This window comes from Nesoenas mayeri (genome assembly GCF_963082525.1).
Source record: "Nesoenas mayeri genome assembly, chromosome: 1".
Classification (NCBI taxonomy): domain Eukaryota; kingdom Metazoa; phylum Chordata; class Aves; order Columbiformes; family Columbidae; genus Nesoenas; species Nesoenas mayeri.
The window spans coordinates 194,365,339-194,383,119 of NC_137541.1; the positions used below are offsets into that span (position 1 = coordinate 194,365,339).

A 17,781-nucleotide genomic window follows, 5' to 3' on the forward strand; every position below is an offset into this window, starting at 1 on the left:
AAAGACAATGTAATGAAAATTATTTTTACAAATTATCAGAGTAAGATCAGATTTTATAAAGGAATGAAAAAAACACAAAACACAGCTGTGAGGAAGTTCTTAAGATTTTGTTTTGGGGTAATATGAGATGACAAGAAGTAGCAGATGAGCGCATTGTGCCTGCTCAACGTGAGGAACATGGAGTTTGCCTACAGGGAAAGATGCAGTGAATTAACTGAAACAAGGAACGAACTGACAACTTCTTATCTTTTGAAACTCTAGGAAGTGGCTCAACTTCTGTCTGTATGCAAGAAAAGGAGCTTGTTCAAACTTGAAGATGTTCAATGCAAACAGAGACTGGAGAGCCAGACCAGGAAAATCAGCGTGGAGAGCCAGGCTGCTATTGAAGGCAAAAGCTTGTGGCTATTGAACACTTGCCATCTAACGCGAGATATATCTGTGATTTCTGAGTCTACGTTACTACGTTGACTGGCTACACTTGAGGTGTTTCCTGTCTATCGCTAATGTACCTGTGGAAATGGCTGCTTCAGACAGGCGTTCCCCGGCCTGGCCCCGCAGAGCCGCTGGCAGGATGGACCCGCGGCCGCGCTGAGGCAGCTCGGGCGGTGCCTCCCTGCACAGGCCCATGTTTTCACGAAGCTCCCTGTGAAGCTGGGAAGCTCTCTGCAGATCGCTGTCAAGCCGCCAGACCCGCGCAGTGCTGGAGGGCGCAGCGAAGCGGCAGCTCCCCGCCGGCCGCCCCGCGCCCCGCCAGCTTCCTCAGGCGGCTGCGCCTCGGGCAGGCGCCTCCAGGCCTGGGCGGGCACTGGCGGGCACAGGCGGGCACTGGCGGGCAGGGCCGCGAGGGGCAGGGCGGGGACAGCGGGGCGGCCGCTCCGCAGCCCGGCGCACACACACGCGCACGGGCCCCCTCAGCGCGGGCGCCCCGTCAGTGCGTGAGGGACGGGGGAGGAGCAGCGCCTGGTCCCGCCCCGCCCGCGGCCGTTCCAGCCAATGGGAGCGCAGCCACTGGGACCACCGCTCCGCCCGAAGTCCCCGGCAGGGGGCGCGCGCCCCTTGGCTGGCACCGCTGCGCGCGGCGCAGGGGGGGCGGGGCGGGGCGGGGCGGGGGAGGCCCGCGTGCGCGGAGGGATCTGTTTGCCGGTGAGTGAAACGAGCAGGCGGGTTCGCTCTGGGGTTGAGATTTTGGGACGCCGCGTGTCCGTCCGCTCGGCTTTCCTCCCGTGAGGGCGGGGGCGCGGGGCCGGGGACCCCGCAGCGGAGCTGCGCGCGAGTGGCGTTTGCGGGCCGAGGGCCCCTTCTGTCCGCGGGGCGGCCTTTGGCGCCCCGGGCCTTGGGTCAGGCGCAGGGGGTGGCGGCGCTGCCGGCTCGGCAGGGGCTGCTGAGGCGGGGCCGGGGGGTGACCCCGCAGCGCTGGGGCGGCGCGGGGCGGAACCGCCAGCCGGCCGGTGCTTCCCGCTCCCGGCGCTGGAGCGCGGCCCGGGGTCTGCGGTGCGGAGCGCGGTGCGCAGGCCGGAGACCCCGGCGGGAGGGGTTGCGCACAGTGCGGGCTGGGAGCGATTGAGCACAGGGGGGAACAGGAAAAGAGGCGTTCTTGCTCAGAGACTGCCGGTGCTCAGCTGTTCCCATGCAGGAGGGTAGCGGCGGCTCTGAGCCCAGCCAACTCCCTCTCTCTGTACTTATTGAAAAATAGGAGAATTCGGTTCGGAAGATAACACTTTTCTTCTCCTACAAGTAGCCACGTGGTCTCCAGACTTTATTTTTCGTAATCCAAAGCAGTTTCTACGTATTTAGTAATCTGCTGAGAGTTTTTCTTCCACAAACATTTTTGTGTCACTTCGAAGCTCTATCAGGTTTCGTCACTGATGGGGATTCTGCAGCTCAGCAACACCCTGTGTCAGGAAACAGCTCCTTTGGGGCTTTTTCAAACCAGTTTCTTGCAGCGCACACTTGCTGCCTTCTAGTCGTTGCCTTGGAAAGCAGCAGCTGATTTCTGCCTGCGCTGTCCATGCCACTCCTCATTACAGGCTCTGTTACACCCCTTCACAGTTAGTTCCTCCTCCTACTCTTTCCCCTGCAAAAGCTATTATTCTCATCTTTGGATGTCTCACTACTCTTCTTGAAACTTTTCTAGTTTCAATATTTTCTCTGCTTTTTGTTGAGATGATGGGACCAGAACTCCTGTTTAGGTTTGTTCTGTATGTGCTGGTATCTTGCAGCTCTTTGGCAGATCCTTTTAAAATTCCCTGTAAATTCTATTTAATCATGTTCTCATTAGACTTTGAGACTATGATATATGATTCTCCAAAAACATCCTATCGGTGCTTGGTGGTAGCCAAAAAAACACATCAAATGTAGAATTTTCTAGGGAAATAAATAGACTGTAACAGAAAAAAACCACATACAATGACAGCATAAATCAGTATAAATGTGTGATCACCCCTATCTTAGATTTTATGTACAGTTCTAGTCTCCTTATCTCGAAAAAAGGGCATATTAGAAGCATGTAACAAGGATGAACAAATGTATAGAGAGACTTTTGTCAGTGGAGTGGATGAAGACCTTTCAGCCTGGAAAAAAGCCACCTTGGGGAGTGAGGGAAGGGGGGTGACATACAGGTGTCTGAGAAATGATGTTTTGAAAGAACAAATTTCCTTGTCTTCTGACACATGAAATATTTGCATCACGTGAGGCTGAGTTCACAGCAAGAAGTAGGTATTTGTAAAATTTCTTAGTAGCTGACATTATGGATTACAAAACTTCATGTGAATTTAAGTGATACTGGACAAGTGTCTCTAAGAGAACTGCGTTCATAGAATAAATCACTTCGGCTGCAGAAATAGCTCCCTTAGTGGAAAAAGGTTAAAGTTGGGAAGAGTATAGAGTGGGCAGGTATCGCATATACTTGCTTTATCTCACTCCTCTGAGACAGCTGCTTTTGGCCACCTTCAAGATAGAAGAATGACCAGTGTCAACCCTTTGTCTGAACTAGTTCACAGCTTCCTCTTGAACCATTTGCTGTGGCTGTTAACAAAAAGTTCTCCAGGTTTAATCCTGAAACAGAGCCGTTCCCAGATCCATGGCAGGTGAGCTGCTTCTGGCCCACAAACCCTGCCCTGTCCCCCTTCCCCTGCTCCACAAAACCATTAGTACATAAGAAAATGACTTCATGTGCGTGTGCAGATTTGTCAGTTCTGCTTTTCTGACATTCCCTGGCTTGGCCATCCTGTTTCATGGCACCCGGGCCGCAAAAACTTGAACCTTTGAGTTTTTGCAGTTGAGTGCGGGGGAACAAGCTGGCTGCCTGGGTCTGAGGATGACCTCTCAGATGTTTGAGAAGTTTTGATTTGTATTAGAAGACTCTTAAGAAACAGATGTAGGTATGGCATAGTATTTCTCTGTTTCTTCTGGCTAGGCCACACAAGCTAGCAGGAGGATTTTTTTTTCCTAAATTATTTTAGACTTTTGCATTTTATATCCTTTGTCTTGTCAGTCATTCCTGGGAAAGTGCATTGGGTAATACTCCCAGTATCTTGTCAAATAATTGACAATCAACTCCTTGTGGCATTTAAAGACCTGAAAAAATGTTTCTAGTAGGAAAGATCCTTTTCCTGTCTGGACTTTTACTGTGGTTGGGACAGACCCCTACAGCACCTGTGTGTGGGTGTTAGTTTGGCCACCCCTCTGCTGTCTGTCTGGGGATGGGGGATTTGGATCCCTGTACACATTAAGGAGCAGGAGCTTGAGCAGAACGCTGTACCTGCTGGTTTTAAGGTAGTAGGGCATGTGTCCAGCCTTTTCATAACTTTTCAGTCCCTCCAGTCAGGTGGTTGCAGCCCCTTCCAGGTGATTTTCATTATGGTGGCACGACATTGTCCAGCTTTGCTTGATACGTGTTGCAAACACCATATGTGATGAGCTGTTTGTCTCAAATACTGACTGGGAAAGATACAACTATATTTAACTCCATTTCATGCTATCTGTCTTTAGATCCAAGTTACGATAGAATAAAATATTTTCTGAAATTGCACCTGCGCTTCTTGTATTCTTGGAGAAAGATCTAAGGGGTTAACATCATCCTCTTCCTTCCCCTCTTGCAGTGATGAACAGGGTGGCCATCCTGTTATATTCCTATTCTATGGCCTTTCAGTTGTCTTCCCTTTCCCCCTTCAGCTAAGGGACATCTGTTATTAATACAATAAGATTACATCTTTAGGGTACCATAAAAGAACGAGTGTTGGAAACTGGCAGAGCAGCAACGTGTCCTCCTGCCTGTACACTTGCAGTTGGTGTTTCTAAGTGCTGTGGGCATTGGGAAGCCTGACTTACAGAGATGAGTTAGGTCTCTCTTTGGCAGAGACATGGTAGCCAGTCACCTCTGCTGCAAAGTATTGGTAAAAGCTCTGGAGAAGCTGTTGCATGCTTTACAATGAGGGTATTTTTGACATGGCTTTGTAAATGTGGGTCCTACCTCCTGCCTGCCTTACCCCACAGGAGTGGAGCTTCCTCCCAAGTAGTGCTGTGGATATAGAAGGATCTGACCTCTGGAGCAGACTACGTGTTCTGTCTTTATGGGGTGAGCCATGGTGCAGGGGCACACAGGCACTTTCCTCAGCTGACCTGGTGACTGCAGTTTTGCAGACATCTCTGGATAGGGGCACACAGTTACATTTGGGCATAGAAGCTGCACCCTGTCTCTAAGAGTACTGGATTCCAGATTATCATAACTGCATAATTACGGATGGACCAAATGTATTGGGGGACAGAAAGACTGTAGGAATTTTTGAGTTAATTTTTCCATAATATTCCTTCTAACTTGTCGTTTGTTCTCCATTTTAGGACTGAGCTATATGTTCATACATGACAGGTGGAAACTACTTATAAATTGATATTCTTGTGTAGACAAGGCCCCAGAGTATCTTGTGCTACTCTTTTCACTTGATATTATCTCTTTTATTTTTTGTTTTCTTTGGACTACAGAGCTTTCACTCTGTATTGATGAAATTTACCTGAACAGTTCATCAGCTAATGATTAAGCCTGACAGTGTTCCAGAAGAGACTGGACAACACCCTCAGGCACACAGTGTGAACTGTGGGGTTGTCATGTGCAGGGACAGGAGTTGGACTGAATGAACCGTGTGAGTCCCTTCCAACTCAGGACATTCTGTGAGTCTGTAAAGTGATTGAGCTGTGCACGGGGAAGAGGACTAAGGATTCTGCAGGTGCCTCTTCATCCTGCCTGCTCCACTGTGTGGGCTGTAGGCCATATGATGTAGTTGGAGTCATCTTGCTTTGCCTGTTCTGTGGGGAGATTTGGCACTTCAGAGGTCAGTAGCGTCCAAAGTTGCCATTTTACCCTATGAAAACAACCCTGCCTGTTCATGTTCCACTGTATCTGTGGGACCTCACCCCCTTTTTTTGTCCTGCTTTCCTTTAGGTGAACATTGACTTCACCATGACTCCTGTTTTTCGAAACTCTGTTTAAGTGTCCTTGAGGTATTCTTGGAGTTCTGAGGTCTTTATTGTTTTGCTTTTTAATTAGGTGCAAATGCGACATTTCAGCTAAGACTTAATAGTAAAGACTTGTCATTTTGCTAGTTTGAAACCTTGTATTCCTCTTAGTGCAAGGAACTACTGAGGGCAATATGGTTGTATCAGCGCTGTATGTGTTCTGAGCACTCTGAATCCCAGAGCATTCCTAAAATGCAGCCCCGTTCCCCCCAGGTGGCTCCCGTGGAGGGTCTGCATGGGGACCGAGAAGTGGCAGCTCCTGGGGGACCCTGGGCCTGGGCCACGCGTGGGTGGGCCAGCTGGTGCCTCAGGGCCGTGCGGGTTAGTGAGAGTTTCAAGGCACCACAGGTTCCTTTGCTTCCTCCCACCCCAGCCAAAAACTTTCAGGGTTGCTTCTGGACTTGCGAGCGGTGAACTTTCTGGAAGAGGTACAGAGGAGCTTTCAAATGGTAGAACTTTCTGCTCCCTTGAAGCCAAAGGAACTTTAAACTCTTGTTCACACAAACTCACTTTAATAGTTTTCTGATGCATTTTTTTGAGCATGAAAATGTCTTCTTCATATTTACCTTAGTCAGTATATGTAGACAACAGATGTGTGTTCAGAAAAATATCTTGGATTCTTAATAGATGTACATAATATTTCTACCATATGTTCAGCGTTACTCCTCCTTGCAACCTGATAGTTAATTGCTGCTTGGATCCTAAAGCTTCAATTTACAAACCGAAAGGAAGGCTCTAAAAAAATCAACTAAAATAGTATTTATAGGAAAAATATGTCTGTGGCTGTATTTTCATTTACTGAAACAATGGGTGATTGCTTAATCAGCAATTTTATCCGTGAAGGTTTCATTTCATGGATATGGATTTAGTCCTTGCAAATGCCTATATGGGCTCACTGAACAGAGTCAAAATTTCAACTTTTGACTTAAGAACTAAAAGTTTGCATCTGTTTCAGTTTGTGTCAAAACATAGATGTATCCTTGCCTAGGGGATGATAGCAAACCAGATTACTACATGTATGATGCACTTAATAAAAAAGAAAGTTGTGAGATGAGGAGTGATTTCAAACTGCTAACATCTGTCCTAATGAAAAAAGTTCTTGGATAGGGCTTAAAATGGATTGTAGCATTTCATGTTGTTAGAGGATTGTTGCTAGAAACCTAGAAACTGAATGATCTGTGTGAACTTGCAGTCATTCTCATAGTAAATACTTTAAATTTAAATACACAATTTAATAATATAAATAACCTTAAAGCATATAAGTTTTATGCAAAAAAAAAAGCTAGGGACAAAATTAGCTGTTTGATTTTTACAGGTAGCTTGACTCCAGGATTCAGTGAGGCTGATGAACAGGTGGGTCTTCAGGCTCTGAAGGGTTCCCTAGTTGTAATGCAGGGAATGGGGAGAAGAAGAACCGTGAGCAGCTGTACCTGAAATTATAGTGAACTTTGGAAGTTGCACGCAGCTCAGATGGCACGTGGCTCTGCTGGTGTCTGCTGCACAGAGGCGAGCGTGTGCCCGTTTCCAGGTTCTGTTAAAGTTGCTGCTCGTGTACTAGTGCTTACATCAGACACGGAGAAAATGGGTTTCTTGAGAGAACAATCTTTTTGCAGTTTTCTCCAGTACTTGTGACACTCTGGGTTCCTGTTTCTGTCCCCCATCCCAGAAGGTGGCACTTCCCCTGGGGCAGATGCTGCTGGGGTGAGCAGGTCTGAGGACCCCTGCAGCATCACCCACTTCCAGAGTTTTCTGAAAACGGCTGTACTTTTCCAGTAGTACAGACTGTGTTTTTTTGATATGAGAGTTATGTTAATGCTCTTATGCACAAAATATACAGATTTTTGGTCAAGTAGTGTTATCTTAGAAAAACGTCTTGAGCTTCTTGCCTGGTTTTGTGTGTAGGTTTCTGGCATTTAATCTTTTTATGGAGTGGAAGTTAAAGCCAGATAATGCTAATCCTAGAATACTAGTTCACTTCATTCTGAGTCAGAATTGTGTGACTTTTGAACATGGGAGGGAATGACCAGTAGCTATCATTATTTCTAGGAGGAAATGGAAAAATTTCTATAGGATTTGCCAAATCAAAATTTGCCAAATCAAAGTGGTGTGTGTTTGTTGGTTTTGGTTTTGGTTTTGTGTGTGTGTGTTTTGTTTGTTTGATTGATTGATTGTAGTGTTTTGCTTTCGTTTTCTGCAAGGTGGTAGAAAAAAAGGTGTATGGATTTGTGAAATCAAGAACTGCAACAACTGACAACTTCCCTGTAGGAATACAAACCAAATCTCTGTTGCATAGAAAGTGATAAGTGTTGCTGCTGTTCCTGAATTCTCCCTGGAGACGTGTTATTTCCAATCTGCCTCTCACTGGTTTAAGAGCTCCTAAATAGAGGGAATATGTTTTCTCTTCTAAGGAGATTTTCCTAGAGACTAATTCTGCAGTGTTGGTGGGGGTTGCTTTACCTCAGCAGAATATGTCATTATTAAAAGTGTTCACCGTTGAAAAGGGTTAATTTTTTTCCCCTCTGGTTGACATATAGAAAAATGGATGATGATGATGACGATGACATTCCCCAGCTTTCATCCCACGCCTTGGCTGCCCTCCAGGAGTTCTATTTGGAACAGCAGCAGAGAGAGGGCATGAAGACCTCCCAAGGGTTTAATCAATATTCCATTGGCTCAATAGAGGAAGACTGGGTAAGAAACTATAAACTTCAGTGAATGAAGTGCTGTCAGTTGTTACTGACTTTCTTTTGTGGATGGATAATGAAATGAAATTAAAAAGGGGAACATTCAAGATGTTCCTAGAGTAGTAACATCAAACTATTCATGGACAATAATACTGTAGGGATATTTGCTTTAATATTAAATCTGGGTATAGTTGTCTGTTCTACATGTGTAAGGGGTATAAACTGAAATTACATGGAGAGGGAATTAAGTGGCCAACAGAAGCATCTGTCCCTTCTGGAAATTGGAACTCCAGCTTGGCATGTGAAGGTAGTAAAGATTCTTCCCTGAGTTTGAGACAAACACAGTGCAACAAGATCAAGTGATCTTTCCTTTCACATCATATTTCTTTCTGTGTTTTATTTTTTTGGTTTTATGGATGGCTGCTTTGATGCTTTTTTCCTTCTGACAGACTGATTTTTGATTTGACTGTTTGTTTACTCTTCCTTTTTCTAATCTCTTCTGATTTAGTATCTTCCCCCTTTATTTCCTTCTGTCCCATCGCTTTTCAAGTTCCTTTTTGCTCCTCTGCTAAAGTAACCCAATTTCAAAGCACTTACGTATTCTGCATCTGCACAATGGGATTGAACTAACTTCATTTTTGATTTTGCATTACTTGGTTTTCTTGATACTGCAGTAAATGCTTTGGAAACACACGGTGTAACCTACCTGCTGCGTGGTGGTGCTGGGTTGCAAAAGTAAAAAGACTGTCAAGAAAATAGTCAGATTTGTAGCTTTAGAGTTTGTGAACAGAGAAGTTGCTGTGGAATTTGGTTTTCTTTAAGCATGCCTCACCACACCTCACTGTATGTAGCACAGTCAGAAGACGTGATATTGTTTTTAAAATAATTGTGCGCTGTCTTTCCCAGCAACTGAGCCAGTTTTGGTACAGCGATGACACTGCCTCATGCCTGGCTAAGGAAGCAGTTGTGGCAGCTGGAAAAGGTGGCAGGTAGGTTTTAATAATTAAGTTGTAGATTTAACATCTTTTCTGTAAATATTTCGTTTCTACTATGTAGACAGGGCATGCAGTTTAATTCATTACTCGTTATACTTTGTTCCATTGAGATATTGCAGAAACACTTTGCTGTTATCTAATAGTTCATACTGATCTTAGCATTTAGCATTTCATTGAATGTTGTAGGCTCTGTCTTATAAAAGTTTACTATGAACCTTTTTATTTTTTGAGAAGCGTAAATAGCTCCAGAGCATATTAAAGACTTGTAATTCTTTTCTCTGTTTTCATACAAGGTTTCTGTAGAACAGATGGAAAAACTTGGTTTTCTTCCTATTTCTGTAAGAAGTAATGTTTAAGTTTTCGAGTATATTTCCTTGCTGTTCTGACATAAGATTTTCTTTGTAGTTAAGCTTAAGGTCTTCATGCAGCATGGAGGTTGAATAGGTAATGGCTTTAATACTTAAAACTCTGGTATTAAGCTAGTTATTTCTTAGAATGGAGGAAGAATAGTTTACATTTTTGTTTGCCTTTTAAGTTAATATTCTAAGTTATTATCTCTTTTTCAGGATAGCATGTATTAGTGCACCAAGTGTGTACCAGAAACTGAAAGAACAGGATGGTAAAGATTTTTCAGTGTGTATACTGGAGTATGACAGAAGGTTTTCTGTATATGGAGAAGAATTTATCTTCTATGACTACAACCACCCTTTGAACCTGCCCGAAAATCTCCTGCCACACAGTTTTGACATTGTAATAGCAGATCCACCCTATCTGTCGGAGGAATGTCTTCAAAAAACTGCAGAGACCATCAAGTACTTAACAAAAGGAAAGATTCTGCTTTGCACAGGTATAGTTAATAAAAATATTAGGTCGCCATTAAACATCTTTTTCTCTCTCTCAAAAGACAAACCTACTCAAGTGAGAAAAATACTAGCTCAGTAACACTCATCATTAATTCAAGGGGGAATACGTATCCTAAGCTTTTTATTGGAATACTGTAGTTCCACCTTTATTTTGAACTGAAGGCATGTGTTTCTTAATAGTTGAAGTCAGAACCCTTTAGATGTGGCATTATGAATGCTACAAAATTATTGAAGAAGGTCATCCTGCAGAGTTCCAGAAACATTTTTTCCTGTAAAAGGGCCACTCTCTATTATTGCAGTCATTGAAAACTGGATGTGACAGACATTGTTAATGTCTTGTTGAATAACCTTAGAATTTTGCTGAGTAAAGCGGGATGATTTTAGCTAAGTCTTGAAAACAAGAACAAAGTTAACTTTTCTCTTTTTCATATTGCCTGTCCTTACTGGCAAACAGAGAAATTGTAATGTGAATGAATGGATGAGGGAATTCTGCCACTGTGATTCAACTTAGGAAATCTTAGGCACTGAAATGCAGCAGGAAGAATTAAAAACCAGTGATAAAAGCAGTGAAACTGGAAAATTACCAACTGTACTTGCAGTTCCTTCTTCATGAAGATGCACTTGCTGGTTGAAGAAGCAATGAGTATCTGCCTTAGTCATAGTGCTCCTTAAACTGTAATCTTATTACAAGATATCCAAAGACATCCAGGAAACTTTTGCAAACAAACAGTTGACAAAACCCTTCTCTACCTACCATTCGAGGGAATCCAGGCATGCATGCAAAATAAACTGAAATTAAAATAATAGATAGATATAGAAAGTCTGCTTCTTTGTTTAATTACACATGGCAGTCATTCACAGGGATGGTTTTCAGAGCTTTTCTTCCCTAAAATGGATAGGTGGCCCTTCAGCTTACAAAGTTTGGAAATACTGCTCAAAGAAGTGATTTCTCAAGTGCGTAGCTGTAAATACCGCACTATGGTTTATTTAAGTGGAAGAGTATATGTAGTTTGTTTGCATTTCCCATGGCTCCCTACCATGTCATTTCTTTGGCATGTAGCAAGAAGATTGAGTTCAAGTGTCTGTTTTCTCTAAAAGGGGCACTGATCTTACCCTCTCCCTGTTTTTATGAAACTTCTCTGACATTCTTTTTCTTGGGGCATCTTCAGTTCTTTCAGATTTGTTTTAATTTCCCAATAGATTCAGTTGTTAAGGAAGGCTGACAGTGTAGCTACTTTAAGCCTTGCTTCTTTAAAAAAAGCAGGCTCTACATAGATGCGTTTGGGAGGGGCTACTGAAAAAGCCCAAACATTCTGTGACTGTTTTTCTTATTGAATGCTAATTACTTTTGCTGCAGGTGCAATCATGGAGGAACAGGCAGCAAAGCATCTTGGTGTGAAGATATGCAAGTTTATTCCAAAACACTCGCGAAATTTAGCCAATGAATTTCGATGTTACGTGAACTATGCGTCTGGACTGGACTGATTCTCCTTAGAAGATCTATAACTTTTTCAGTCAAGCTCTTTTCTGTTTTTTTTATCAGTGACTTCGTATTTCTCAGTGCTGAAATACTCAGCTCCAAGTACCTTTTTCTGGGCTAGCTTTGATCAACATGGTGCGATAGCCTCTCCCTTTTAAATGCCTAATCATTTGCAATTACTGTGGTTTGTATCTTACCTACCGGGTAAATGGGGACCAAACAACACAGGTGCTGGATAATGGGAAATTCTCTGTTAGAGTTTCATTCTAGCTGGTAGTTTTTACCATTCAAGGACTCTTCAGTGACCGCTCTGAAGTGATTTTAGCTGATTGGCTTATAACAACACATAGGTGCTTGCTTCACAGACATCAGAACCGTCATTGCGTCAGAAGTGATGACGTGGTAGCTATGGAATGGTTGTCAAGAGCATGAATAGTGGTCTCCTTTCAGTCCTGAGAGACGTTTGTTCTGAACATGTCATGTGTTTTCAGCAGACTGCTGTTTTTATTAAAGGTAACCAGAAAACAGGTCTCCTTCTGGGGAGGCCTCTCCAGTTGCTTTTAATCAGAATCAGAACTACCTACCAGTTGCCAAGTAAGATAAGACCCACTGTTGTTGCCAGACTGGTGTTTTTAAAAACTTGTGGTTATTATTTCACCTTTTCTCTAAAATCTTGTCACAAACCCAGACTTTCTGTTTGTAAAGATGAGATCTATTTCGTCATTGTTTACCACCATATAAACTTGTGTATGTATGTATGCTGTACTAGAGAAAAAGTAATTTGTTACGTCTCTTTGCACAAGTATGGTGCATTTATTTTGCAATGTTTATTTGTTAGAGCAACAATAAGTCACGAGCTTTTAAAATCCCACACAGCTAGGCTATTCTATTTACTAGTTAAGCTAATCTCCAGAGGTGGTATAAACCTGATGTTTCCTTGAAAGAAGCACAATAAGGATTTCCCCATTAGCGAGAACTTTACCTTCACGCAAATCCTATATATTAGTGAGGCCAAATCACCTGAAATACAAAGTAATTACTGAATAAAAATGCAACACATCAGCCAGCCCTTGCCTTAGTGCCTCAGACTGTTCATGGGTTCCTCCCTTTGAGTTACTCTTACTCTTGGTTATGGGATACTTGTGTGGTAATGTGACCCATACATGTTGGTCCCTTAAATCTTGATTCATAATGGATCTGATTAAATATAGTGCTTGCTCTTTAACAGATTTTAATATCAAGCTAGAGCTGACTTACAGGTATGTCTATTTTGTGATTACAAGAACAGTCCTTTTTTCCAGTTGCCCAGTTTTATCCTTACCTCCTGTTCCACTGACAGCAGCAGAGCAGTAGAATAGAAGTGTCTTAGGAATCATTGAACTTTACAAGGCCACTGAGGCATAACATAATGTATTGATAAACTCCTACCGTTTCTAATAGATGAATGTTAAATTTTATATACCAAGCTTGGGCTATATTTCAATCAATTTCAATCAAAACAGATGATACATTAGAAAAACTTTTGCTTTGGGGTAGTAGAGATTTTTGTTACTGGGAATTTTTAAAGCTGGTTTTGACCAACCTTTGGCTACACTACTAATGTATTTTTGGGTAAAAGCTCGTTCATAAATTCCAAGGTACTAATCAGTTTCATCAGCTATAAGTACTATACAAAACATAAGTACTTGTATTTATATGCCATATTTATATATTGAGATTTTGTAAAAGGCTAACAGAAATGCTGTGTCTGCAAAATGAAGTATTAAATTTATTTTGCAGTGGGGATAAACCTAATCAAGCTTGTGAGACAAGGCTTTTCATGAGGTAGAGATAATACTCATGTTTATGTGCATTTCTGCTGTTTTGATGCACATCTTGCCATCTGGTAAACACATGAGCTGAAATAATGCCGATGAACTACAATCCTCTCTCAGTGCTCAGAGACTGTGCTTCCTGAGCTGGACACGATGCTGCCTCAGAAATACACACCCAAGCCACTGTTGCTCTCTTCCCCACTTTCCCAGAGATGTGTTCGCTTCCTAAGCCTTTTTACCTGCCTGACATTTTGTATCTGCTGCTTTCTCCTCTGTCTCCCCCCATATCGCGTTCCTGAGTTTCACGGTACCAGTTTTCCCTTCCGCACACCGTGGTTTCTATCAGAGCAGTAACAGGTATTGTGAGAACGAGCACAGCACAGGGGAAGAGCTCATGGGGAGGCTGAGGCTCTCCCGACAGCCTCTGTGAGCCAGCAGCTGCTTCAGTTTTGCCTTTCAAACCAGAAGCCGTCACTGCTGCGGAGCCCAATAAAGCCAGAATCTCCCTGAAAATGGGTGCCCGCAGGTGACACAGAGCTGGGGCTGGCTGTGTTCCCAGAGGCTGCGCCATTACTTTCACATGGTCAGTTTCAAAATAAAGCAAACCAGAATGTTAGATGCACAGGTATCTTCACAGTTGTAAACTGCTTTGTTACCCTAATGTCTTGCACACCAAGCACATGGAGACGATGAAGTGTCTCCTGAAACTTTATTTTTAACTACATGGAGGCTTCATGTGGGATGGGTATGATTGCCAGAAGGGATGATATTCATCCCCCTGCCACCCACCTAAACTAAAACATGCTGTTCAAATACAAGCTTCACCTATGTTGCTGCTTTGCTGAAAATTCCTTCAGATGTCTGCTTGTTTTTGCTTGAATGTGTGCAGTTGGGCTCTCTATGTCAGAAGTCAAAGAAAACTTTGCTAACTTCATCAGAGACCTTTCTTAAAAAAAAGAGGACACCATTCATTTGTACTAAGAAATGCAGTTCACCAAGAAAATAACTGCTACTTCTTGCATGTAGGTCAGACAGCTTTGAAAAGGGGCACTGTGAAGATGCTCAGTTATGAAAATGAGGGTAAATTGTTGTAGATGCACTCAACAGAGCAGCCTGTTGTCCACTGGCTTCACTCTTAAAAGCCAGGGGAGCACAGGCAGCTGCCCAAGCAGAGCCTGACTAGTGGCATTCACAGCCGTCTTTAATGGTAGGAGAGAAACTATTTTTGTCATACTTATTTCTGAGGAAGGAGCTGTGTTTCTGAGAAAGCTGAGAGTCACAAAAATTTGTAGTGAATTCGTACTTTGTGCCATTGCAGTAGCTTTAAGAAATATTATGTGACAGCATTTTTTTTTTTTTTCTGTAATAGGATTATGAAAAAACCCTCAGTGTTGAGTAGCAATTGGCTTTATTGTGGGTGTGTCATGGATTAACTTTCTATTGAACAGACTGTGGTGAGGTGTTACCAGCATGTTGCTTTTCCAGAGGCATTTCAGACTGCAGAGGTGTGTGCACTACAGCCTCTTGGCTGCAGTGACAGGCGCTGTGCAGCAGCAGGACACCGCAGTGCCTGCTCGCAGTATGAATGGGACACTTGGCAGAGGAAACACGGGCTCTTGTGCACAGCCTGACGGCTGTAGGTGGAAGGGAATATACCACAGCTGTCAGCATCTCCTCCCCCAGGATGAGAAATCGAACATTTCTAGACATGCTGTTGCATGAAGTCCAAGGTACTGCTGCCGTTAAAATCTAATCTGTACTTTTCATTAAAAATGGTGTTGCTCTCCGCTCATGTTGCACAGCCCACCCCTTGCTCTACCACACAACTGCCCTCACCCCTCTGCCCGCACCCCTCTGCACCGGAGCAAGAGGGACCATCTTTGGCGGTTGTGTTTGTCGCTCCCCCAGTGTCGGCGCAGCCCCCGTGCTGGGCAGCAATGTGGGAAGCTGGGCAGCAGGATTTGGGTTGCAGAAGCCCCTTGCCAGCCGGTGTCAGTGGTGCTGCTGCTCTGGGTCTCCTCATGTTCTGCAGCCTCCATACATGAGAGTGCAGCGAAAACTGGTGGCAGCTCACGCCACTACCCAGCAAAAAACGTAGGATTTATTAGATCTCCCTCGTGCCCTAGTCCAGGTAGTTATGGCTGTTCCCTAATCCCAGCAAGATTAATGGGTGTTTATAGTTTCAGAGCATATAAGAGCCTTTTTCCCTTGCTGCTCTCATGTTCCCCCATGCGAGTTCACGTTTAGTCATGGCTGCAGACCTGCACCTTCATGGAATGACTGGCTAGTAAATGAAAACTAGTATCTCAGTCTCTTCTCAATCTTCCTGCATGATGTGAATTTTCCAACCTATCTTAAGTGATACTACAGAGAAGAAAATAATCTCTTTACCAGGATATTTTTCTGTGTTTTGTGGCTCCTAATGTATTCCAGGGACAACCTCATTGAAGGAAAAGATTTTCCTGGCACAACAAAAATTTTCTCAAATCAGCTGCAGCTGCCAGATAGCTTCAGCTCGGAATTGTTTGCATTTATTGAGCCTGGACTTGGTTCAAGGAGGCATTTCATGTCTGCCTTGTGTCAACAGTTTGTGAGCCTTGAAGCAACTCCAATGAACCCCCCCTCCCCTCATGCAAATTAAAGGCAAGGCTGCAGCAGCTGCAACCAGAAAGTTAGAAGCTGGAAAATGTCACACCACAGTTGAAGTGAAACTGATATAAATCCATGATGTAATGACCTCTTAAAAAAATCCAAACAAATGCAAACTAGACTTAATACTCAACCTTTTCCACATGAGTAACGTGCAGAGGATATTTTGAACGTTAACAAATGTTTGTGTAGCTAATAGTTCTTGATGTTAAGCATTAACAAACAGTTGTTCACTAACAAATTACTATCAAACAGTTGCTCACACTAAAGCATAAATGCAGCTTTTAAGAGACGCCTGACCGATGATTTGGATCAGGAAGCAAATTGGCTGAGCTAAAAAGTCTGTCACATAAGAGGGTGAGGATTAAAAAAGGAAAATGGGCTTCTGAGTTTAGATACCATGAGGTTGCCTGTAACCACAGGAAGCTTTCTGCACTTGTTCCAGAATGACAAGGAGGCCACCAACATACATAATCTATTGATCCACCGGAGTTTTGCAGTTCTTCATCACTTTCAGTCATCCAATGTATATAAAACTAAGGCATCTGTTGGCGAAAATGACTGCGTTCCATTTACCTGATCTTCGCCTGTGACTCCCAGGAATTGCCAGAACATGCTCTAGTTACTTGAAAACCTCAAACTGACTCCATAATTCATGCCTGCAGGGCAAGAGAGTTGCAACAAAAAGTGAGATATTTTGCTCCACATCATGCAAATAAATTCATGTGCTCTAGTAACTTGTTGCAGTAATTTGTTGCAGACAAATTTGTAGAATAAAAGTGTGTTGGCAGACAGACAAGTTTTGCTGGAGGGCAGTGATTAACCAGCGCTTTAGCTGGTAGGTCTTCTGGGTTTTACTAAATATTAAGGGCTGTGCAGTTTGGGAATTTTTGTTGTTGGGGCTTTTTACTGCCTTTCACCGTGGAGACTTTGCTTTCCATGCTGCAGAGTCTGAAGGTCCAACTTGACCCTGTCTGGTGTGGGGGGGTGTGTGCAGAAAAGAACCACAATTTAGTAGTGAAACCATAAGAGGTTAGATTGCTGCAGCATTATTCTAACGCAGTGTTTCTCCAGTTTTGTGGTCATGCTTCCCTTTAGCCCTTCTGTCTTTGATTAACTATTTCCCTCTTCTCAGAGGGTGTGAAGTTCTTCCACATTAGGAGGAAGGAAAAGTGGATGTAATTGCTGCAACTTACTTACAGTCTCCAGGGAACAGGTAACTGTTTAATTGCTGGCAGCATCTATGCAATTAGCTGTTCTCTGAGCAGTATAAACACTTAATGACCTTTGAAGCCTCCTCTGAGAATCCCCTTGAGATAGAAGCATCACAATTTGAGGAAACACAGATCTGAAGACAAGTAGAATGGTGGAAAAGCATCTGCACAAGAAACACTCCTGTAAACTTAAATCTGACATTGTGATAGGAATTGTTTATTGGTCTCTGGCATTCTTAAGGTTGTTTTAGGCTTTTTAAGAAACTATACAGATTGCACTATAAAAATAGTTATACTAGACTGAGTCATAAGGAGCACAGTCAATAATTATGCACCAAGACAAAGACTTGTCATATGATTTTCATTCTCCATTGACCTTGTTCATTCTGTTTAGCTCAGTCTTTGCATTCTTCATCCAATGACGCTCCAAAGGAGCGTGTCTGTGTAGTGTAGGGACTTTCTCCACTATGAAGTAAGCCCGATTTTGAGATTCTTGATGTAGCAAATACATTGCTGCATATGGCATTTATTTTTTGTAACGATATTGCAGTCATGATCCTTCTGCTATAAA

At 43.2% G+C, this 17,781-nt stretch overlaps 1 protein-coding gene across 1 annotated transcript; it reads left to right on the forward strand.

Annotated features, from left to right (window-relative positions):
• The first annotated feature begins 1,112 nt into the window (after nt 1-1,112).
• EEF1AKMT1 (EEF1A lysine methyltransferase 1) lies at nt 1,113-12,215 on the forward strand. Its single transcript, XM_080345696.1, has 5 exons — nt 1,113-1,143; nt 8,046-8,202; nt 9,102-9,184; nt 9,757-10,037; nt 11,411-12,215. Exons 2-5 carry the CDS (start codon nt 8,050-8,052, stop codon nt 11,536-11,538), a joined length of 645 nt encoding a protein of 214 aa, XP_080201822.1. The 5' UTR covers nt 1,113-1,143; nt 8,046-8,049; the 3' UTR covers nt 11,539-12,215.
• The last annotated feature ends 5,566 nt before the right edge of the window (nt 12,216-17,781 follow it).